The 24,601-nt window shown below is 47.7% G+C and overlaps 1 protein-coding gene across 1 annotated transcript in view; it reads left to right on the forward strand.

Annotated features, from left to right (window-relative positions):
* The window catches only part of DHX15 (DEAH-box helicase 15), a 257,979-nt gene that overhangs the window by 132,065 nt on the left and 101,313 nt on the right, over positions 1–24,601 (forward strand). Inside the window, exons 7-9 of the mRNA XM_086964023.1 lie at positions 7,146–7,232; positions 7,419–7,568; positions 16,975–17,083. Coding sequence (XP_086820149.1) covers positions 7,146–7,232; positions 7,419–7,568; positions 16,975–17,083 — 346 coding nt within the window. The remainder of the gene's footprint in view (positions 1–7,145; positions 7,233–7,418; positions 7,569–16,974; positions 17,084–24,601) is intronic.

Consider the following 24,601-nt stretch of genomic DNA (forward strand, 5'->3'; position numbering starts at 1 on the left):
GTTTGGAAGGGAGTCTCCCTGAGTGCCTGAAGAGGATCCATGTAGATGATCAGCACAAGGACTACATCTACTGTCTACATCCTAACCATATTGTTAAGGATTGTAGAATGTCGTACCTTCCCTGCCAAAACCATCAGAGATAGGGACACAAGGGTACTGTTATGGCTGAAATCCTCTTCAGCGGAGGAGGATGACAAGGCCTCACCATCTAGCAAGAGAGCTAGATCCCAAGACAGCGCTTCATCAGAGGGAAGGAAGCACCACAAATCCTCTCCTAGAGCTTCTGACCAGGCAAGGAGATCTCCAACTTCTCCTTCTGGATCAGCCTTGTACCTTCTTCTGATACCTCCAGGCCTTAGACTACCAGAACCGTGAGTAAAGCCCAAGTCCAGACTCTCTCTCTGGTGTCTTCTCATACGGTTTTTGTGACCTCTGCTGCTTCTATTTCTTCAACTGAGGTCTCTACCTCACCTATTGTGTCATCTAAAATATCTACATCAAAGATCTTCTGTGACCAAGGAATAGTCTTCTAAAAGTTCCTCATCTAAACAGCTGCCGACGACAGCGTCGTCTACTTCATTCACGCCGTTCCCTCATTAACGAAGACCTCGTCGTCTATGACACCGTTGACAAAAGCTGGGTCGACTGAGAGCCCGTCGAGAACAGCACCGTCGACGAAGAGCTGTTGACGACAGTTCCGTTGACAACACAGTCGACCACGTAGTAGTCTACGACACCGTTGGTCAAGGCAACCCTGTCGACACTTTGATGACAAAGTCCAGCTACAAAGGGTTGATCATCAGCGATTCCTCCAGTATATCAGACGACGCCTATTTCCTACACTCACTTCCAGTTGAAAACATACCACTGACAAGACTATAGCAATATATCTCCATTATTGCCATCACAGATTTTGGAGACGTCTGTGGAAGATGAGGAGTCTGAGGAAGATGATGAGGGTCATTGCTCACCATCCCTCAGAATTACAAATAAAATGCCAAGAGGAGGACGATGAAGAAGATTATCAAGAGCATTTTTATCAGGATGATCTATCTACACCTTATCGCAGACATCCCACAAGGGCTCCACGTCAAGAAGAGATGAGTCATCTTCTGGGGAAGCCATCTTCAAGACTTACAGTTTCAAGGACGATGGTCCCAACAGTACCAGCAAAAACACATCAACAGTCTGGAATTGCGGGCCATATTTCTCTCTCTGCAAGCATTCCTTCCGAGGATTGCGGGCTCCTCAGTGCTGGTCCGTACCAACAATACGACCAGCATGTATTACATCAACAAACAGGGAGGAACAAGGTCACTCTCCCTATCGCAAGAATCTCAGGAGCTGTGGGAGTGGGTTACGGAACACAGTATAACCCTAAGAGCAGAGCATGTCAAGGGGCTTCAAAACACTTTGGCCGACACCCTCAGCAGATCTCTCTCAGGATGTCACGAGTGGGAGCTGGAGCAGGTGGAAAAGGTCTTTCTAGTTTGGGGCAAGCCAACTCTAGATTTCTTTGCAACGAGAGAGAACAGCAAATGCCTTTACTACGCCAGCATATTCCCTCAACGGGGATCAAGAGGAAATGCCCTGTCCTTGCGATGGTCAGGGATTTATGCATACGCTTTTCCCCCAATACCATTGATACCGAAAGGGCTTCAAAAAATGGAGAGAACATTGCAGTCTCATCCTGATTGCACCTCGCTGGCCGAGACCGTATTGGTTCCAAGAGTTACTCCTATTATCACAGGAACACCCTGTTCCTCTACTTCCAACAGTCACAATGTTGACAAGGGAAAGAGGTCAGATGCTACAACCAGATCCACAGTCTCTTCACTTGGACGCCTGGCTCCTGACTTACTAGAATTTAAGGATCTTAAAATATCTCAGGACTGTCTGGAAATTCTATCTAAATCCAGTGCCCAGAGTACAGTCAAGAGGTATCACTTAAAGTGGAAGCACTTTTGTCATTGGTGCGAGGCGAATGATGATCATGCAATCCAGGCTCCAGCGGAGGATATCCTTCCCTATTTGCTATCTCTGGCCAAAGCAGGACTTGTGTTCTCCTCTGTCAAGGTTCACCTCGCTTCAATTTCCAGATTCCGAAAGAGCTCTATCAAACCATCACTTTGTTCTTCATCACTTATCAAACAATTTTTAAAAGGACTTTTTCAAGTCTTTCGGCCGATTCTGCCACCCTCCGGAGTGGGAACTGAACACCATTTTATCTCCTCTAATGAAATGACCATTTGAGCCAATTCACAAGGCCGAGCTCAAAATTCTGACCTGGAAAGTGGCGATTTTATTAGCTCTTACTTCAGCCCGAAGGGTTGGCGAAATTCCGGCTTTCACCATTTCGGAACCCTTTTTGCATTTCACTAAAGAATACATCACTTTACGAACAAATCTCAAATTCATTCCTAAAGTACCGTCTCACTTTCATCTAAATCAGCCTGTAAAGCTTAAAAACTTCTTCCCGGACCCAGTTACGCCGGTGGAAAGGGCTGTACACTCTTGATATAAAACGTTGGCTAAAATTTTACCTCCAGAAGACTTAGGATATTAGGCTATCCAATCAATTATTTGTTGCCTGTGGTCCAGCCACACTGGGACAAGCTGTAACGAAGGCAACTGTAGCCAGATGGATTGATTCGGTTATTCAATTTTACCATGATAAAGCCAACAAACCTTTGCAAAGAAAGGTAAAAAGCGCATTCCACCCGAACTATTGCGGCTTCTACAGCATTATTTGCTGGGGTTTGTGAGAAAGTGGCTCTATATGTACTGGACCAACCTAATTTACACTGTATATAGAGTCCACCAAACCCAGAGGTATAACGGAGATTAAAGTCAGGACTGACCTTACTCTCAAAAGTGGTAGGTTGGTCGAGCAGTAAGGCAGTACCAGAGGACCGTGTAAAGCATTTGTTGTGCACACTCAGTCAGCAAAAGGTTTCACACACTCCAGGACTGAACTCCAGGCCAATTGTTTTTATATCAAAAGATATAGATGTTTTATTTTTAAAACCAACAGGTATAAAAATATACTTTTCTCAGTGATGACTAATCTCAGGTTATTGCTTTGCAGAAAGACAATGACTTTGTAAACTCAATAGGTGCAGGGGTTGCAATAGGCACCACAATTCTACACACAATTTAGCATTGAGCTCAATGGGTTTTGTCTACACAATTACAGCTGATTACTTTGTAGATTACTTTTGTAAATCCAGGACTGGATCCTGGATTCAGTCCTGGGGTCTAAGCTGGAAACAGTTTAGTAAAAACGTTTTGGTTATTGCAATGATATGTAAGGAATAAAAAGGTATTTCAAAAGTTCACACGTAGAAACTTTTCAGTGAAAATCTGGCAATGTTATCCAATTGGGGAAAATTCAGGTTACAGGTAAAAGATGTTCTCGTTACTTTTGTAATCCAGTACTGGGCTTCTAGGTCCAGCACTGGGTCTCTACTTAAGACAGGTAAGTAATTACGGTTCAGTTGTTAGCATGATTCTTAAAGAATATTTCAAGTTTTCAAAAGTAGACACTTTGGAAGAAATTTCATAGAAAAGCAGGCAATGGATTCCTAGTGAGAAAATTCAGGTTACTAGTAAATCCGGTTCGGATTACTTTTGCTGTTCAGTACTGAGCTACAAAGTACAGCACTGGCTTCTCTCCTGATCCCAGGTGAGTACTTCGGGATTCGGCTGATTTTATAGGAATATTTTAAGTTTTTCAAAACTTCACACTTTTTCGAGTCAAACCAGTCCATGTTATCCAACGGCAGGTAAGTGAATTACCGGTTTCCAGGTGAGTACTCGACTGGTGAAGTTGAGGTTCCGGGCATGGACTCTGAGGTCCCCCTTGGTCAGGTTGGTACAGTTGGTTCACCCTCAGCGGCACAGGGGCAGCCGGGTGCCGAGGTAGTTAGGCCCAATGTTAACCAATGAGGGGCAGGGGCCTTCGGTTGGTGGCTGCTGGCTAGCAGGCCATGCAGCTGTGTGAGCAGGGCTCCAGGTCACTTGCTCAGGGCAAATGGGGAAGTAGGATAGGGTAAAGGTTGCACTGCCAGGGGCACTCTGGCGGCTTGGTGCTTTTGAGCCGTCGGGCGCTCAATTTTAGTCAATGGGAAAGGTAAAAAGGGAACAAAGGCTGCAGACTAGGGGACGGTGATTCTTCAGGTGCGACTACCACTTCGAGAGGTAAGTTGGGATCCTGGAGAAGAGGTAGGTACCCCAAAGGGAGCCGCTGGGCACTGGGTGCAGGGGTGTCTATAGGCGTCTGGAAATCTTACCCTCAGCTGGTCACGGTTGGAGGGGTACCTGGTTCTGAGGCTGCAGATGTCATCTGGTTCGTCGAGGAGGGTCTTTGGGCACTGGACTTCGGGCCCTAGTCACCAGGGGGACATCCTCGTGGTCTTGGATCACTTGGGCATGGGCCAAGCACGGCGGGTTCAGTGTGGGCAGGTCTTGAGCTTCCTGGCTGGCACCAGGGGTTGGTTGTTGAAGCAAGGTTGCTGTCCGAAGGAGTCGCCGGGATTAAGCAAGAGCAGGTTCCAGGATCAACAGGCCGGTAGGGCTGGGACCAAGTCAGTTGGTGTTGTCCTGTTGTGAGCAGCTGCATGGCGGGTCTTCCTCTTCTTGGATCTGAGGAAGGAAGGTTCAGGGTGCCCCTAAATACTAGGTTTCGGGGCGTTACAGGTAGGGCAAGGGCAGGGACCAATAGGTCCCTGTCCTGGGATGGGTACACCCCCTAGCCTACTCCTCTCCTGTGGAAGGGGGGGCAGGAGCCTAGCTGTGATTGGACAGGGCTCCCCATCTTCAAGATGGCCGTAGCCCGGGGTCCTGCTTCACTTCGCCTCTCCCACCTGAGGGGTGGGGTTGGCACAGGCTGGCACACCCCCCCTTCCTGACGTAGGGTTTAGAAGCTCAAAAAGGTGGCATGCCTTTGACGCTTCCCCCTGCCCATCCTGGGGGAGGAGACCTAGCACCTCGCCCAGGATGTGCATTGTTGCAGTCCAAGGAGAGCGAGGGCTCTCCACCCTGGGGTCCAGCAACATGTCTGTTCTGTGGCAGCCTGGGCAGCCACTCAGTCCAGACATGGATTGTAGGTTAGGTTTCAGGGGGCATCTCGAAGATGCCCTCTAGGGAGAATTTTAATTAAATCCCAAACTGGCATCAGTGTGGGTTTAATGCGTGGAGAATTTTGATACCAAACTTGTCCGTCTTAAATGTAGCCATTATTGTGCTGTGGGGTTCGTAATGACGACCTCCCAGCACCATATACTCTTAATGACATCACTGCACTTACATTGCCCAAGAATGGCCCTGGGTACTGTAGGGGCACAGGACTCCTGCACCTGTGCCCACACCACTGGCATAGGGCACCCAGCTAGAGGGGTGACTGATGTATGCCAGGGCAGTGGGTTTGTGGGCATGGCACACAGGGATGTGTGCCATGTCGACTTTGTTTAGTTCTGTACTTAGGCACTCAGCCTGCAAAGGCAGTGTGAGTGCCAGGGTACAGGGCCACTGAGGGTGGCACAATAAGTGCTGCAGCCCTCAGGGGTCTTCTCTGGTCACCATGCCCTGGGTACCTAGGGTACCATTTACTAAGGGCTGACAGGTGGCCAGAGATGCCAAATGGGTTTTAGTTTCAACACAGTTTTAGGGAAGGAACACAGGCCCTGGGTACCTGGTTAGCTGGAGCCCAGGGCACACTCATTCAAAGCACATCAGCAGTTCAGAAAAAAGTGAGGGCATACCAATGAATGGAAGATGGCACTTTCTCACAGTGTTACATTTGAGAACATCTGTCGTGCTGCGACATGGAAGAATGTCCACACATCCACAAAGCACTACTGCCTACAGTCTGCGTCGCAGGACGATGCAGCCGTGGGAGAAGCTGTTCTTCAACATCTTCATTAAGGTTAAAGTTATAATGTCTCTGATATTGCATTTACTTATGTACAAATATGAACATGTTCTCTATTATGTTTATGGTTGTTAATTGATGGATATTACTGCACAGTATGTTAATGTACTATGAGTACTTCATTCTAAAATGGTTTTCTATATTCTGGTAATTTTCTAACCTTCCCGGATGTGTTGGGTGTATATACACTGTCTCCCACCGTCCGCAAACGACATGATTAGGCTTACTGCTTGCTATTCTGATTCAGGTATGTGAATCTATGAAAGATACCCCAATACTAGATAAGAAAACAAGTGACCTGTACCTACAGTTATCCAGTATTGATATCTTTCATAGATTCACATGCACCCACCCTCCTCCCCGGCATAACCGTTCTCTATTTGGGATACCTTCTTCTCATTTGTGCTAAGAAAATCTGAGTAGAACTGCCTCTGCTGGGAAGATTCTAGAGGGTGCTGGCAGCTGTTTGTTTAGAACCATTTTTTGGTTCTTTTCTTTTAATGAGGTAGATAGGCTACTAGGTTTGGGCCTGCAGGACCTCTTTTATTTTTAGCTTCCTACAGTTCTTACTAAGGCACTGCTTTTGTGTGTGTGTGTGTGTGTATATATATATGTATATGTATATGTATATATGTATGTGTATATATGTATATGTACCGTGGGTTTCCTGCCCCCGCAACGGGGAATGATTCAGGCATGTGAATCTATGAAAGATACCAATACTGGATAACTGTAGTTACAGGTAAGTAACTTGTTTTCTTCTTAAATATAAAGCTATTGCAGTGTCCTTTCTGTACTGTTTTCTGACTGACTGGTTAGTTGTTGAATAATGTGCATAAGATCTGTAACTTTCTGGGATCTCCAAATATGTTAAACCATTCAGAGGTCCGCTGATGCCTTGGAACTGGCACATGAGTCCCTGATCTCAACAAATTTTCTTGTGTTCCCCTGTCCTTTTGTTGTCTCTCCACCACGTCTCTCCCGGCTCCCCATAGTGTTGGTCCTCTTTACCTCTTGCCACATTCAGCTTTCGCCACACAGAAGCCATACATTTTATCCTAAACGCATTGTCACTGCGAGAAGTGTACTTGCTTTTTCCCTTTAAATGTCTCTGGATAATCCCTCCTCATGTGGTTAGTGTAAGGCATTGCTATCCAATTTTTAACACTGAATGTTTATCAGTAAAATGACATATTTAAATATATTTCAACAGGTGGTTGTGTCCACTAATATTGCTGAGACATCCTTGACTATAGATGGAGTTGTATTTGTGATTGATCCGGGATTTGCCAAACAAAAGGTAAGCGTTGTCTGCATTTCTTTAAAATATCTGTAATTTGTCTGTTGGGTTAGTTTCTGAAACATCAAGAAAGACTTTTTTAAAACTGTATTGCACTTGTTTACTAGATTTAGATGCAGATCTACATTTTAATTTCAGGAAGCATTAAAAAAATAAACACTGAAAAATGTTAACTTTTCTCAACAGGTGTACAATCCTCGTATTCGTGTGGAATCTCTTCTAGTTACTGCAATCAGTAAAGCTTCTGCTCAGCAGAGGGCGGGTCGTGCTGGTCGTACAAGGCCAGGAAAGTGTTTTCGATTATACACAGAAAAAGCATACAAAACTGAAATGCAGGTGACAAATTTTATTTTTAATAGATGCATGCTTGTAATTTTCTGAAATTAAGGGTTCCCATTCTTTCTGTAGAGTATAAAACTTGGAAGAATGTGAGCCTGTTTATTGCAGTGTGTGTAATCTTAGTTTGCTATTATCACAAGTTTTTTGTTTTTAGTAGTAATTTAAACTCTGCTTATTGCAGCCGATCCTTTCTGAAGGAAGGATATGTCAATTGCAATCACTTTTTTCAGTTTTTAGCTGTCCTTCCTTCATGCTTTAAAAAAAAAAATATCTTTTTATTGAACATTTATTAATTGCAACATAATGTGTTCTGGTTACACAGGTATACTTATTGTTTCAAACAGAATTACGTTCTAGGTTTGCTTGCAGGTTAAGCGCTGGGATGCCTTAGGGTAACCATGCGCTATAGAAATGTGTAATCATTCATTCATTCATTCATTCATTCATTCATTCATTCATTGCACATATTACAACTTTCAATCCATAGCTTACTCTTGTTAGATTCTTATTAGGAGATGTTTGATTCATCTACCCCTGCTAGTCTGGATCCCCTCTTGTCTTTATTCATGTTTTTAAGTTATCTAAAAGACCACCTGTATCCTTTCAGTTAGGCATTGCAATGGATCCATGTAAGGTGGTGTATTTCACATCTAGTAAGAAGTTCAGAAAGTCTAGTGAGCTGGCTATTTTTTTAACATTTGTTGCCAATGAAGTAAGGGCAACTCTTGTCACTTTGCATGGTGTAAAAGCAGCTACTTCCGATTAATAATTCTCCCATGTGGGCTTAACCCTCCCCATCCAATTGTGATATTGCTTTGCCATTGATAATGCGCTGTGCTCATTTCATTTTATCTCACCGCCCACCCCTGCACATCCTAGTAGCAAAGGTTTTTCAATCTAACAATACAAGTCCTATTCCCCGCATGCTGTCCCAACTTATAAGCTTGTGCTCTGTCCTCACATCTTTTCCAGCCTGAAGGACAGTGCTCTTGACATTTGCCCTCCAAGCTTTATATGCCCCTAAACTCTTCTGGTGAGGTGGATACCAAGCCCCTAAACTCTTCTGGTGAGGTGGATACCACTCTGTTGCATCATCCTGGACCCGTGAAACTAGGAAGGAAAAGTGAACACATGGTGACCTAGAAAGGGTGAGAAACCTCCCCCTGCAAATACATGCCATTGTTCCAGTAGTCGCATGAATAGGGATCTAGGGGTGGAGTGGCAGTTGATCAATTCTACCAGCAACATTTGCTTTAGTCACTTTGTAAACTGCCCACATTATCTGAAAGAGACCATTAGTTATAAGTACCTTAGAATTACCCCCCAGGCGTCAGACTTGATCCGCAGAATTCTTTCTTTAGCACTACACGTATGCTTCGGTAGGTGGCATTGGTCGACTCCGCGTCTGGCGTCATGGTCACCGGGATGACGTGGCGTTGTCTTAGACGACGCCCTTGTACGCTGACGTCAGTTCTTTCTTTTTCCGCCCCAGTCGGCGCTAATCTGAAAAGCATCTTGCCCCTTAGTAATTTTTTGACTAAACTTTTTTTTGAGTCTGACTCCTGGTAGCACGAGTGATGTCCATTGTTGGACCGGCTTCAAGACTTGTGACTCATGTCACAAATTGATGTCTGTCATTGATCCGTACCTCGTGTGCCTTTGGTGCCTGGAGCGTGACTACGACCCGAAGTCGTGCTCCGACTGCCGGGCCTTGAATCTGAAGTCTTTGCGGGAACGCTTCCGGGGGCCCGGCAGTCTGCTCCACGTAGTTTGAGGTCCCGGTCGAGAGGAAGGTCTCTGGACTGTTTGCGGAGCCACCACCACTAATCATCTAAGTCTTTCGCAAATATCAGTTAAGTCAAATCACAAGAAGGTGGCAAAGAAGCATCGTTGCTCTTCGCCTTCTCGCCGTCCGTCGGCTGACGGGACGCGGAGCGTTGTCGCTCTCCAGCTCTTTCTTTGTAGCCGGCTTCTGGGATGGCTATACGCTTCCCTCTATTTCCAAGAGCCGGAGCGTCCCCTGCCCAGCTTGAAGCTTTTTTTTTAAGCACTTCATAGCATTTTTGGGCAGCCCGACTCCGCCGGCGCGCCTTCTGACCCTGCTGACTTGGCTGGGGGCCATGAGGATCCAGGCCTGGATCAGTATTGACGCCGGTCGACCTCACGGTACCTTCCCCGGTGCCTTTTCCAGTGACTAAGCCTCTGACATTGGTTGTACACCCACGCGGGGTCAACCCCAGCCTCACCCTTGACTTGAACACTGCACGGGACTGACGTGGGTACCGGTGCCAGACAGACGCTGGTTCCGTGTCAGTGGGTACTTATCAACCACTGTTGATCCCTGACATTCCCTGTCGCCCTGCATGGCAGCCAGAGGAGGGTGAAGAGGACTGGGAGGGATCTGTAGACCCTTTAGCTGACCAGCTTGAAGAGCCCGATTGGCGAGAGGAACTGGATGCCAGTGGTTTGGATGTCTCCCCAAAACTTGACATGCTACCCCCCACTTGGTTCAAGCCAAGCACAGGTGCTCATGTGGACAGGACGATTGCCCGACGCCACCGCCTGGCCCCGGGCGACCCACTTTTCTTCTCCCAACACCCTACCTCTGAGAGTTTGGTGGTCCAAGCCTTTTCTTCTAAGGGCACATTCCCTTCTGCTGCCCTAGATAAGGAATACAAGAAGCTGGACCACCTTGGGAAGATGTTTTCTTCCGCCAGCTTAGTGCTATGGTCGGTAAACACCTCATGCTTCTTGGGTTGTTATACCCATACAGTGTGGGATACAGTTGCGCAAGTGCTGCCACAGTGCCCAGAGGGTCGAGGCGCAGCTAAGTTCACCATTCGTGTGGGCTGAATATCGCCGACTCTCTGGGGAGAACGGTTTCCACATCAGTAGCCTTGAGGCGCTACGCCTGGTTGAGGACGTCTGGTTTCTCCGGGGATGTCCAATCCACCCTTTTGGACAGGCCCTTTGATGGCCGCCGCCTGTTCGGTGACAAACTACCTCCACGCTCGAGCGCTTCAAGGATTCTAGGGCTACGGACAGATCCCTGGGCCTCGTGGCAACCACTCTCCCTATGCAGTCTGCCTTTCACCCCTTTTGTAGCTATGGAACGGGTGCCCCACCATGTTCCACCCAATCTGGCTACAGGGCCGCGCAAGCTACCCAGCCTTTGCGCAGACGTGGGGCCAAGTGACGTGGGGCTGGGGGCCAGCGGGCCAGTTAGTCCACCCATGCCCCACCGGCAGCAGCCTCCATATCCTCCTAATCTGACCTTTCAGGGACACCAGAGGCCAGTGGGCGGCAGGATTTGCATTCACATCCCCCACTTTCAAAACATCACGTCGGACAGGTGGGTTTTGCAGATAGTCCGAAGGTGCTACTCCCTCCCCTAACACTACCCCTCCCTCCTTGCCACCAGCACTCCATTGCATTTCGCAAGATCACTTGGCCCTTTTCCACCAGGAAGTTGCAGCTCTCATGACCAAAGGAGCTATCGAAAGGAAAGTGTCCCTGTGCCAGAAGTAGGTCGTGGTTGTTACTCCCACTACTTTCTGGTACTCAAGAAGGACGAAGGCCTGTGTCCTATCTTATACCTCAGTGCCCTAAGCCTCTTCCTCCGGAAGAAGTTCAAAATGCTCACGTTGGCTCAGGTCCCATCTGCCCTTGATCCCGCAGACGGGATGGTAGTGTTGTACTTGCAGGACTCCTATATCCACATCTCCGTCCTGCCAGCTAACATGTTACCTACGGTTCCCGGTAGGCCACAAATATTTTCAATTTACCATGCTCCCCTCTGGTGTTTACGAATGTGATGGCAGTGATCGCTGCTCATTTGAGCAGATATGGGGTTCCCCTCTCAACGACTGCCTGTTGAAGGCGAGCTCAGCCCAGGCTGTCGTCTCCCCCCCTCTAGATTACGGCGGACCTGCAGTCGCTGGGGTTCACTATCAGTTTTAGACCGATTTCTAGGCTACCCCTCCCTGCAAAACTCATAGAACAGAGACAGCACTCTTGAAATCCACAGAAGAGATCAGAAACATTCTAGACCACGGGGGGAAAGCCGTATTGATAATGCTGGATTTATCTGCGACTTTCGATACGGTCCATCACAATCTGTTGATGGACCGACTAGATAAATTAGGAATCAAAAACAACGCCTGGAAACTTCTTAAATCATTCCTTACAGATAGAACCCAAACCGTGACTCTAGATGAATTCAAAGTTACACCCTTCTCATTTCCGTGTGGGGTGCCACAGGGTTCATCAATAAGCTTGACATTGTTCAATGTCTGTGTCCACCTTGGCCTCCTTAATTCAAAGTTTTGGATTTTCCCTTACATCATATGCCGACGATACTCAAGTCGTTGTGTCTTTTACCGGAAAAACTACTCGAAACAGCAACAAAATTAAAGGATTGCGTGAAAGCAGTAGGAGCTTGGATGTCCCAGAATTGCTTAAAGTTGAACTCTGGTAAGACGGAGGTGGTCCTCTTAGGCAATGACCCTAATTTCTGGACTCCCAATTGCTAGCCAGAAGAAATGGGATCGTTGCCGGTCCCTATAAAAAAAGTCAAGAATCTTGGCATCTTGATCGATGACCAATTGAATTTTAAGGACCAAATAAATCAGGTTGCCTCCACCACATCCTACATCATTAAATCATGCAAAAAAATTGTGCCCCTATTACCCAAGGAAGCACAACAAACCGTGGTATCAGCCCTTATTATGTCAAGACTAGATTATTGTAATAGTCCGTACCTAACGGTTCAAAAAGGATCAATGAACAAGCTGCAGATGCTACAAAATGCAGCAGCAAGACTTATTACAGCCACACCAAAATATAAATCTATCCCGAACGAAATTAAACCGCTTCATTGGCTTACTGTCAGCAAAAACACCAAATTCAAGGCATTCTGCCTGGTATTTAAAGCTCTTCATGGCATAGGACCAAAATTTCTTCAAGAACGTTTAACCTGGTATAAACCAAAGAGGGCACTACGGTCAGCCGACCAAAAGCTCAGCAGCATTCCTCGAGTAAAAAAAAAAGCGAATTGGGGTGGAAGGACTAATGCGGCAAAATCTTTGAACTCACTACCACTGAATATAAGAAACAATCCCAACCTCCTCCTTTTTAGAAAAGCACTAAAAACTTGGCTGTTTACAATTTAACTGTATATCACCCGGTCTTTAGCTGACTATAGTAGGCCTTCTCCCAGCGCCAGGACACCTTCGGGTATCAGTTAGCGCTCTACAAATAACATAACATAACATGCCGAAGTCACACCAGATTCCCTCTAAGAAGCACCTTATCAGAGCAGTTCTGAATACAGTGCAGTTTCGGGCTTTTCCTCCCAAGCAGCGAGTCTGGGATATTCGAGCTATGATACCGATGTTTCAGCCTCTATCCCGGATTTCGGTGCGAGTGACCCTGGGGCTGCTTGGTCTCATGGCCTCCTGCTTCCTGCTGGCGGAATCATTCCAGGTGGCATATTCAGGCTCTGCAGTGGGACCTGAAGTTCCATTGGGCGGAGCATCAGGGGAATCTTTTCATTGTCAACCAGATCTCGGAGGGAACTGCAGTGAATTGTAGTGGTGTCTCACAAACTTGGATTGGGTCAGCAGCAGATCCCTCTCCCTTCCCCAACCAGAAATCACAGTAGTGACGGATGCGTCCCTCTGGGATCGGGCGGCCACCTGGGAGAGATGGAGATCAGGCTTCTCTGGTCTCCTGGGCAGTCCGGTCTCCACATAAACCTTTTTGGAGCTCCGGGCGATCCGTCTTGCACTAAAGGCATTCCTTCTGTCAAAGGAAGAGTAGTGCAGGTGTTCAGACTACACCACCGCCATGTGGTACTGCAACAAACGGTTGCGGTGTGGGGTCATGAACCCTATGTCAAGAGGCTCCTCTCCTTTGGACATGGCTGGAACATCAGGGTGTTTCCCTGGTGGTTCAACACCTGGCTGGAACATCAGGGTGTTTCCCTGGTGGTTCAACACCTGGCAGGTTCCCTGAACACCAGGGCGGACATGGCTTGGCAGTTCGGGCTGGACTGTTCCCATGAGGCACAGGGTCAGACTAATTTGCATATCTTTTGACTGGGTGTGAGTGTTTGATTGATTCAGATGCTCCGTCCATCACCACCCCCTTTTGTACCGCTTTTGGCCGTCATAAGTGTGGCAGGGTATGCTCAGACGTGAGTCCCTTGCTCACTTTGCCACTGGATTCAAGCAAGCGGGGCTGAAGACGGCTGGAATGCCAGTAACCGGTCCTCGGAAGCTTGTTTCCGGTCCAGGGAAGACATGGCTTGGCAGTTCGGGCTGGACTGTTCCCATGAGGCACAGGGTCAGACTGATTTGCATATAGCCATGTCTGAACTGGGGTGGCAGTGGGCTAAAGAACGGTGATGGATTAAACCCAGATCTTTTGACTGGGTGTGAGTGTTTGATTTATTCAGATGCTCCGTCCATCACCACCCCCTTTTGTACTGCTTTGGAAAGTCCATCATGCAGAACTGCTATCTGTGGTGCTTTTCATCACAAGTGGAATTGCGGCCTCCTGTATGCCTTTCCACCTGTACCACTTCATCAGAGTGCTGAAGATCACGCGTGACCGGGCCCAAGTCATTCTTGTCGCTCCGGACTGGGCACGATGAGTCTGGTCTTGAGCATTGCCATCGATCCTTCGATCCAACTGCCTCATGGGAGGATCTTCTGTCGCTGCAGCAGGGGATGGTCCTCCACCCGAACCTGTCCAGCCTCACTCTCCGTGCGTGGAGATTGAATGGTGACAGTTGACAGCTTTCGTCCTTCCTCCCGAAGTCTGTAATGTTATCTTGGCAGCCAGGCATCCGTCTGCTAAAACGTTATATGCATGTAGATGGAACAAATTTGTGGCATGGTGCACAGCAAAAGTTCTCCTTCATTCCATCTTTGGCCCAGCAGGGCTCTTCTCGCGGCACTCTTGCATGCTACCTTTTGGCCAGCTCTGCCTTTCTGCACCTTCCTTTTCAAGTCTCCGATTGTAAATAGATTTCTAAAGGGCAATACTCATCTCTAGACTCCCTCTCCTTTCGAATGACCCAGTGGGACTAGAATCTGGTTCTTACTTTATTTATGTGTGCTCCCTTTCTAGACATTACATAATTGTCATTTTGTCTTCTTACCTTGAAGACCGCTTTCCTGCTTTCTATCACATCTGCTCGCAGGGTGAGTGAGCTTCAGGCTCTTTCCCCCAAGCCTCCTTTTCTTGCAGTTCATCCGGACAAAGTGGCCCTTCACACTATGCCCTCTTTTCTGCCCAAAGTGGTTACCCATTTCCACATAGGTCAGACCATCACATTGCTCACCTTCTTCCCGCTTCCGCACCCTTCCAAAGATGAGGAGTGACTCCACCGTCTGGGCCCAAAATGTGTGCTGTCCTTCTACCTTGACCGCACTAAAGATTTCTGGGTGGAGGATCAACTCTTCGTCTGTTATGTGGGCACCAGGAAAGGTCGTCCATGCACAAACATACCGTCTCTCGATGGGTTGTCCTATGCATCAAAATCTTCTATTCTTTGGCGAAAAAGAAACCTCCAGTAGGACTGCGGGCCCATTCTACCAGGGCAACGGCAGCCTCTACTGCTTTGGGACTTGGCGTTCTGTTGATTGACATCTGCCATGCAGCCGTGTGGGCATCCTTGCACACGCTCACAAAACATTAGTGCCTGAATAGCCAAGTCCAAAGACACAGCTTTTTTTGGCCGTTCTCCAGGACTTTGTGGTGTGAACTTAGCTCGCAGACCCACCTCCAGGGTTGGCATTGCTGGGTTATCTATTCTAAGGTAAGGAATCTATAACTAATGGTCTCTTTCAGATGAACAAGTTACTTACCTTTGGTAGTGATGTATCTGTAAAAGACATACGTTAGTTAAAGATTCCTTATCGCCCCACCCATCCTCTCCCATCTGCAAACTGACTTCTAGGGATAGGGAATTCCTTCCAGGGCCCTAGTTTTGTGCACCAGGGGTCAGTGTCTTGCATGGCTCTGCGTTTCTGGCGTGGAGAGTTGTCTAAACTGACAGCGAGCAGGGGTGGCGTTAGGAAGACACCGCAACGTCATCCTGGTAACATAACATCGACGTACGTGGAGTCGAGCGACGCCACCTACCGACATGCATGGGTACTGCTACAGAAAAAAAATTCTCCGGATCCAGCCTGACGCAGCCTGGGGGTAATTCTAAGGTAAGCAAACTATAACTAACGTATGTCTTACAGATACATTGTTACTGAAGGTAAGTAACTTGTTCTTTACGTGATTCTAGGTGAGTGAACAGTTTAAGGAATGTAAGAGCAGCAGTCCTTTTATGGCACCAGATTTTAACGCAAGACTTAAAGAGAGGCACCATAGTGACTTGTTTGGATTCAGTTGTGTGGAAGACTTTCTTAGCTAGAGAGAAGCTTTTTAGGAACTCTGCCTTAAACATTTGCAAATAATCTTAGGCCTGCGATGTTGGTGCTGTCTGAAACTTTATTGCATCTTGGATCAGTTGAAATCCAAGTTTTTAAGAGATTCTGTTTCTAAATCTCCGATCTCCATAACAACCGAGCTTTTCTAACAGATCATGATTATTGCCCTTGAGAGTGTGACTAGTAGTATCATACGAATTAAGTAAGTCTGGTACAACCACATACTAGATAGAGTTCTTCGAAGTTAAAATTTAAGGTCTACAGGTACAACATAGTCACAGGTTTTGACCTTGACCTTCCAAGAAAGACTTGGTCACTTCCCCAGATGTGAAAAAAGCAATTTCAGATCTGGAACTGAACCTCCCACTTTTCATGGATCTTAACCATCTAAATGTTTTTTCTAATGACGTTTCTTTTTTGCAATGGATCGCGTCGTCTTTCTGTAAATTGAGGTTTTCCTTCCAGTGAAAATTTCTCAAAAGAACGTGAGGTGCCCTCATTTTTCATCCTTCGTAAGCAAGGTTTCATATTTACTGGCTAGTGCTTCCATGCTGACCTGACATATGAAGCTTCTACTTCCTTTCTTTTCGTTCTGAAGGAGGAATTGCACATTATGCAACAGCAAGGGGTTGTGCAGTTATTTAGTTGCGTACATCTGCTATAAAGTCACTTGTTGATTTGACTTACTTTGAGTGTGCGATTTTTCAATACTTAAGCTTTTTTGTGACATACCTAATTTACGCAGTGGGCATTTGTCCTGTCCCAGTTTGGAGAAAATACCAAATAATGGGATTGTGGACTAGGAGTACTAAAGTCCCTAAGGAAGGATTTTTTTTTTTTTTTTTTTTTTTTTTAAACAGAGGCATATATTTGAAATAAAATGACCTGCAGGTGGAAAATGATTTTAAAAAGCTGTTGGGATTAACAGTAAACATTTTTAATTTGTCTTTCAGGATAATACTTACCCTGAGATTTTGAGGTCTAACTTGGGATCTGTAGTTCTACAATTGAAGAAGCTTGGTATAGATGATTTGGTGCACTTTGATTTTATGGATCCTCCAGGTAATACATTGTGGGAATGTGATAGCCCCTTCACTGGTAGCTTTGTTATGAGTTTTTTTTTTTTAAAACACAAATTATATATTGCACTGTTTAACTTCGGAGAATTTGTACTTAGCAGTCATTGTCTTTATGTTGCACATGTTATTTATAACAGACTCCATGTGTTTTCTAAGTCCTCAGTATATCAACATTTTTGTAGTACCCTAGGATTTTGGCTATAAATATATTCTATTAAAAAGGTGTTGAGTTGTAATTAAAGTATTCATTTTAGCTCCTTGTTAAGAGATGAATGGAAGTATTGGGAATGTGCTTTTCTTTTCCTCCGATTGTGACAAAATTAAATGCATTTGACAAAAAGCATGTCTTAAACAGATGGGGGTTGCGGTGTCCCAAGGAATCAAAGAATCATACCACCACGATGTAAGCCAATACAACTTTAATTCTGTTGCTGAAAGAGGTGCTCGAATGGCTGGCTAAAGGAGAAATCTTTGTAGTAGTCATTCAGGAAATATTAAGAAACAATTACTCTTTGTACTTCTGAGACTAATAATTGATGTCCGACATCTGAACCTAATGGCCATGGATACTGAAACCCTGTAATGTAATGTAATGTATGTAATTTATAGGCATTTATATAGCGCACTACTTACCCGGATGGTCCCAAGGCGCTTCGACCGCTGCGAAACCCTTCCTGGCTTCCCTGAGAGATGGTCCCTTAATGGGCATCTCCAGGGTGAGACCAGGCATCCCCGGCGGTCTGGTGGGGCCGTTAGTGAAGATGAGGCAAGCTAATGCCCAGAGTTGCCGAGTGTGAACGCTGATCAGAGTGGGCACCGAGGCGAGAGAATTATCGAGTCCGCTGACCCTGGTCCAGAAACCTGCCGCGCCGGGAATCGAACCCTGGTCCCGGGCCGTCCTCTGCTCTCGGGTCTGCCGCCTCTAACCAGTGAGCCACACTACTTCACTAACTAACCCTATTAGAATCCTTCAAGACATTAGACCATTAATGATGGGAGGAATCTTTGACATTGATAGATGTACCTGCTGTTTCTTTCTATTTATTGAGGTATCAAAATAATTTTATATCAGTTGGCTTAAAAGATGTTAATGCAACATTCACAGGTTGCCTGTCTGCATTGGCAGCTCAGAAGAGATGGCCTGTCTATATATGCTTACTTCTATAATTGACTTGTCAGGATGGATTTTCTGAAGGAATCCTTCTACTTAATATTGCAGACAAATGCTCATTTTACTGTTACATCCTCCCCTAATTAATGGCTAAAGACTTATTGCAGGAGACCAGCTTAGAACTAGTTCAGAAAAAAAACCCAGGTAAGGCACATATTATCTAAGGGGAGAATGCACTCCGCCTAGGCTATTGTAGGTAAGTGCCCCTTTTAGCACGTTTACCCCCGAACATTTTACCAGATACCAACTTGACTGAGTGTGTGCTGAAATCCTGCTAACTAGGCCCCAGCGTTCTTTCCCAAAACTGTACCTTGTACCCACAACTAGCACAACTCTAGGCCACATGTAAGTCCCTTGTTAAAGGTACCCCTGGTACCAAAGACCTTGTGACCAGAGAAATGCTCAGAGGGCTGCAGCATGTATTGTGCAACGCTCAGAAACCCCTCACCAAAACACAATTGCAGACTGTATTTTGTTGTAGATCAAACTGAAGAGTCAACATGACACACATCCCTGTGTGCCATGCCCCCAACACAGCCTGTGGCATGGGTAAGTCACACCTCTAGAAGGCCTTACAGCCCTAAAGGAAGGATGCCCCATTCCCACGTGAGGGCATAGCTGCATGAGCAATATGCCCTTAGTGTCTGTTCCATTCACAGACATTGCAAGTGCAGTGAAACCATTTTGAGTGCATGAGCTGGGAGTTTTCAACACAAACTCCTCAGCTCCAGGATGGCTTTACTGAAGTTTGGGAAGGTTCGTATCAAACGTCCCAGCACACGCTGATGCCAGTGTAACATTTAATGAAAAATGCACTTTCATCAATGGGGTCATCCTTTCATCAACCTGTTTGCAGACGATCAAAACAGAAAATGCCACACCTTTGCCTCCAGGTTTTACCTACCCGGAACGGGGGGAATGCTCTTTTGATAGACTGATAAGGGACGTTTGCATACGCCTTTCCACCCCTCCCTCTCATTCCGAAGGTTGTGGCCAAGCTTATCCGATCCAGAATGACGATGATCCTCATAGCACTGGACTGGCCTCGCCAATGGTGGTATCCGGACCCGTTGCAGCTCTCGGTTCGCCCGCATCGGAGACTCCCGTGCAGGCTGGACCTTCTCACAAAAATCGGAGGGAAGATTCTGCACCCAGCCTTCCCTCGCTCAGCTTGGCAGCAAGGCTCCTGAAGTCATGCAGTACGGACATTTGAACCTCCCTCAGGACCACATGGACATTTTTAGGGAGCCAGAGACCATCCACAAGGACCTCATACTCTCTTAAATGGAAAAGGTTTTACTTGTGGTGTATTCTTAATAGTTTGAGTCCAATTAACGGGCAAGGAGAGGTAATCTTACTGTATCTGCTCTACTTGGCCAAATCTGGTTTGAAGTATTCCTCCATAAAGGTTCATTTGGCAGCCATCACGGCATATCGTAAATCACCGAACCAGCATTCTTTCTTTCAACTTCAGGTGGTCAAGGACTTCCTACAGGGGTTGAAGAAGGTTTCTCTTTATGTTGGACCTCCTTCTCCTCCTTGGGAGTTGAATCTAGTCTTGTCCAAATTGATGGGACCCCCATTTGAACCCATTCATAAGGCCACATTACAACACCTTGCATGGAAAGTAGCCTTTCTAGTGGCGATTACCTCAGCACGCAGAGTGTGTGAAATACAAGCACTCTGTTCTGAGGAACCGTATACGGCTTTCCACCACAATAGGGAGAATATGCAACCTCATCCTTCCTTCCTGCTCATTAATTGTCTGATTTCCATGAAAATCAGACAATTTCTCAATCCTCTTTCTTTCCCAATTCTCCTACACCAGCTGAAAGTCTCTTCATGCGCTAGACCTCTAGAGGGTTTTCAAATTCTATTTGGAGGGAACAAAAGCCATTAGAAAGGCTGATCAGTTGTTTGTAAACTATGGCTGTTAGAACAGGCTTTCCAGCTTCTAAAAGATCCATTTCAAGATGGATAGTGTCTTGTATAAAGTTGGCCTACCAAATAGCGAACAAGCCTCTGTTAGCCTCCCCTAAAGCTCACTCTACCAGGAGCAAGGCTGCTACGGTTGCATACTTACACAATGTACCGATGGCCGAGATTTGCGAGGCTGCAACTTGGAAATCGGTCCACACGTTTACCAGGCATTACTGTCTGGATTCTCATTCCAGGGCGGATACCCAAGTAGGCCAGGCCTCCTTGAGGAATTTGTTCCAATGCTAACCTTTTTGGAGTCTATATATACCTTATGGTTACTATGTATCTTGGTCTGTACCCTGGTCACTTGCCCGCAGGATGAGGGAATGGGCTTGCTATTCGATTCATGTGCTTATGACTATTGATGAGGATCCCCTGGATGAAAAGGATAAGTTACTTAACTGTAATCGTAGTTCTCTACCAGGGGTATCCTCATCAAAGTCATAAGCAACCCACCCACCTCCCCGAAAAGTGAACAAGATACATATCATCTATTTGTAAAATGGTCTGCGGTTCTCCGCAAAGAACAAGTGACCTAACGGTCACCCCTGAGGCATGATGGGAAGCTAGGGGTCATGCCTTTTAGGCACAGTGGCAGTTTATTCTGAGTGTTTCTGTGGGTTAGCTTTTCAGCTTTCTACACTGTTTCTGCAATGCCGCCTATGTGCTGACAATGTTTTTCATTCTTCCTTGCAGGATTGTGATTTGCTGCTGTATATTAAAGCAGTTATCTGATTGACTACTAGCCACAGATTCCTTAACATAGAATTATCCCCAGGCATGAGACTGGATCCAGAAAACTTTATGCCACGGCATCTCTGCACGCACCACGTGACTCCACCCTGACGTCACCCGCGATAAGTCCCACCCCGGCGCGCCTACGTCAGTTTTATTCTCTCTTCCTCGTGCAACGCAGATCTGGATTGTCTTGGCCTGTTTTCAGGCCTTCTCTTCTTTTTCACGCTTTGGCGTTAGTGGGACAGTGTGCGAATGCCTTCGGGCTTCAGGGCATGTACCTCCTGTGCACGTCCCATGTCGGCAACGGACCATCACCCGATTTGCATGTGGTGCCTAGGTGAGCACCACGACTCTGAGGCCTGCGACACCTGCCAGCACCTTAAGCCTAAATAACGGCGGGAGCGCCGGATGAAGTTGCTGTTGGCGTGCTTGTCCATGTCGGTGTCATCGCAGCGTCCATCCCCTACCTCGTAGGTGAGGAGCCGCCGGTTTCGTCTGCGACATAGTCTCTCGCCACGGGCGTGGCTCACCGGCTGGTAGGTCCTTCAGTTTGTCTGAGGCCCTGTCCTCCTTCCTCTGTGGGTGCCGGCTCCCCCTGGGACATGCGCCCCCGCCTGTCACCTTCCTACCCGCCGTTTCCCGGCGCAGAGGCTACTTGGGGCCCAAATGACCGCCTCCGCTCGCTCTGCCCCTCCCCCCGCCTCCATTTTGGGTGTTTGTTGTCGTCCTCGTGTGCACGACCCGCCTCCCAGCTGAGACGCCCTCCCACAAACTTTATCAGCGCTTCCCCGTCCTGCAGAAGCTGTGACTCACTCATCCTTCACAGACTGAGTGGTCGCTCCCTGGGTCCCTGCCTGAAGCTTGGTATCGTAGCGCTGCTGTGTTGATTACTCGTTTTGGAAAGCTACTTTTGCCTATAGCCTGCATATTCTGTGCTTTGCTTATTGCTCTGTAGAAATAGCGCTCTATATCACCATTTACATAGCGCTGCTCTGCTGATCACTCGCTTTGCTAGCTACTCGCGTTTATAGCCTGCTGTGTGCTCTGTCTAGCGCTTTATGGTATTAGCGCTCTAGCCCTCATTGTATTACTTTCCCATTTTGTTTGCGCTCCGCTCGCTCTGCCCCTCCCCCCGCCTCCATTTTGGGTGTTTGTTGTCGTCCTCGTGTGCACGACCCGCCTCCCAGCTGAGACGCCCTCGCCCCTCCCCCTCCACCATCCATATATGACAGTTGTTCCCGCGCGCAGCGTTCACGCGCAGCGACCGCGCCCAATCCGCGCCGAAGGTGCGCCAAAGGTAAGCCCGTCTACGCCCGTCCGCGCCTGGACCGCGCCCAGCGCCAGACCCCCTGCCCCTCACGCTGCCCAGCCCCCCCGCACTACCTACGATGCCGCCACCCTCCTAGCCCTTAACCCCGGTCGCGCCCCCAACTGCGTCCAAGCCGCTCCTGGACGCACCCATGGACCGTTCTCCTGCCTCTCCTGCAAATTCAGCGGCACCGACAACATCTCCGCTACGACCACAACACAGATTACCAACCCCAACCACCTAGAATGCATCCTTCTCAACACCCGCTCGGTGCACAGGCACGCCATTGACCTATGGAACCTACTAGACACCATCTCTCCAGACGTCGCCTTCCTAACGGAAACATGGATGAACGCTTCCTCCGCCCCTGACATCGCCATCGCTATCCCTGATGACTATAAAATCACACGCAAGGACCGCACAGACCATACAGGAGGAGGAATCGCTATCGTCCATAAGAAATCAATCCGCATCTCAACCAGCTCTGACACCAACCTCGCTAATTCCGAACACCTTCACTTCCAGATCCACATCGACCCCAAAACCACACTCCGGGACACTCTCCTCTACAGACCACCAGGACCCCGCGCAAAATTCAGTGAAGACATCACGGACTTCATCACCCCACACGCGCTCCCCTCCAAAGAATACATCCTTCTGGGAGACCTCAACTTCCACCTTGAAAAGATCAACGACCGCAACACCGCCACCCTCTTGGACAACCTCGCCAATCTCGGACTTAAACAACTAGTCACTTCCCCCACCCACATCGCAGGTCACACACTCGACCCCATCTTCACCTCCAGCAACCATGTCTCCTTCAGCCACACTACGGATCTCCTCTGGACTGACCACAGCTGCGTTCACTTCACCTACAACAAGCCGAAACCCATCATCCACCTCCAACCAACTCTACAAAGAAACTGGAACAAAATCACCATGGAGCAGATCTCCACATCGCTCCTTCAAACCTCCCCAGCCCTCTCTTCTAACGCCAACGAAGCCGCCTCCAACCTCACCCTCTGGCTATCCAACACCGCCAACACCTTAGCACCACTGAAAAAACGTCAACACAAACCTGGCATCAAGAAGGCCTCATGGTTCAACGACGACCTCAAGAATTCCAAGAAACTGTGCCGCTCCCTCGAAAAGGCCTGGAAAAAAGACCCATCCACCAACACCAAGGACACCTTCAAAAGCGCCATCCGTACTCACCACCAACTGATCCGTAAAGCCAAGAAAACAGCATTCAAGGATCGACTTGACAACAACGCCCACAACAGCAAGGAACTTTTCAACATCGTCAAGGAATTTTCCAACCCCTCGGCCAACTCCAACGACATCACCCCCTCTCAAACCCTCTGCGACTCCCTAGCCTCTTTTTTTCCACAACAAGATTGCTGACATCCACAACAGCTTTGACAACCAACCCGGAAGCCAACCCACCCTACCATCAGCTGACCATCTTCCCCTCGTTAACACCCTTAACGCCTGGAACCCAATCTCCACTGAGGACACCATCCGCCTGATGAATTCCATCCACTCTGGATCCCCCACAGACCCATGCCCTCACCACATCTTTAACAAAGCAGACTCCGTCATAGCTCCGCACCTCCGAGACGTCATCAACTGCTCCTTCAACTCCGCTACCTTCCCAGAAGACTGGAAACACGCTGAACTCACCGCCCTTCTGAAAAAACCAACAGCAGACCCCACCGAACTCAAAAACTACCGCCCCATCTCGCTTCTTCCATTCCCGGCCAAAGTCATCGAGAAAGCCGTCAACAACCAGCTCGCCGCCTTCCTCGAAGCCAACAAATCACTCGACCCCTCACAATCTGGCTTCCGAGCCAAACACAGCACTGAGACCGCCCTCATCGCAGCAACAGACGACATTCGTACTCTACTGGACAATGGAGACAGTCGCCCTCATCCTCCTCGACCTCTCTGCAGCCTTCGACACAGTCTGCCACAGCACCCTCTTACAACGCCTCAGAAACATCGGAATCCAAGGAAAGGCACTGGAATGGATCACCTCGTTCCTCACCGGAAGAACCCAAAGAGTCCGCCTCCCACCATTCAAGTCCGAGGCCTCTGAAAACATCTGCGGCGTACCACAAGGATCCTCACTCAGCCCCACCCTCTTCAACGTATACATGAGCCCCCTCGCGGCCATCGCCCGCCAACACAACCTCAACATCATCTCTTACGCGGATGACACTCAACTAATCCTTTCTCTCCCCAATGACCCCAGCACCGCCAAAACTAACCTACACGAAGGAATGAAAGAAGTTGCCGAATGG

This window comes from Lissotriton vulgaris, chromosome 3_2 (assembly GCF_964263255.1).
Source record: "Lissotriton vulgaris chromosome 3_2, aLisVul1.2, whole genome shotgun sequence".
NCBI lineage: Eukaryota > Metazoa > Chordata > Amphibia > Caudata > Salamandridae > Lissotriton > Lissotriton vulgaris.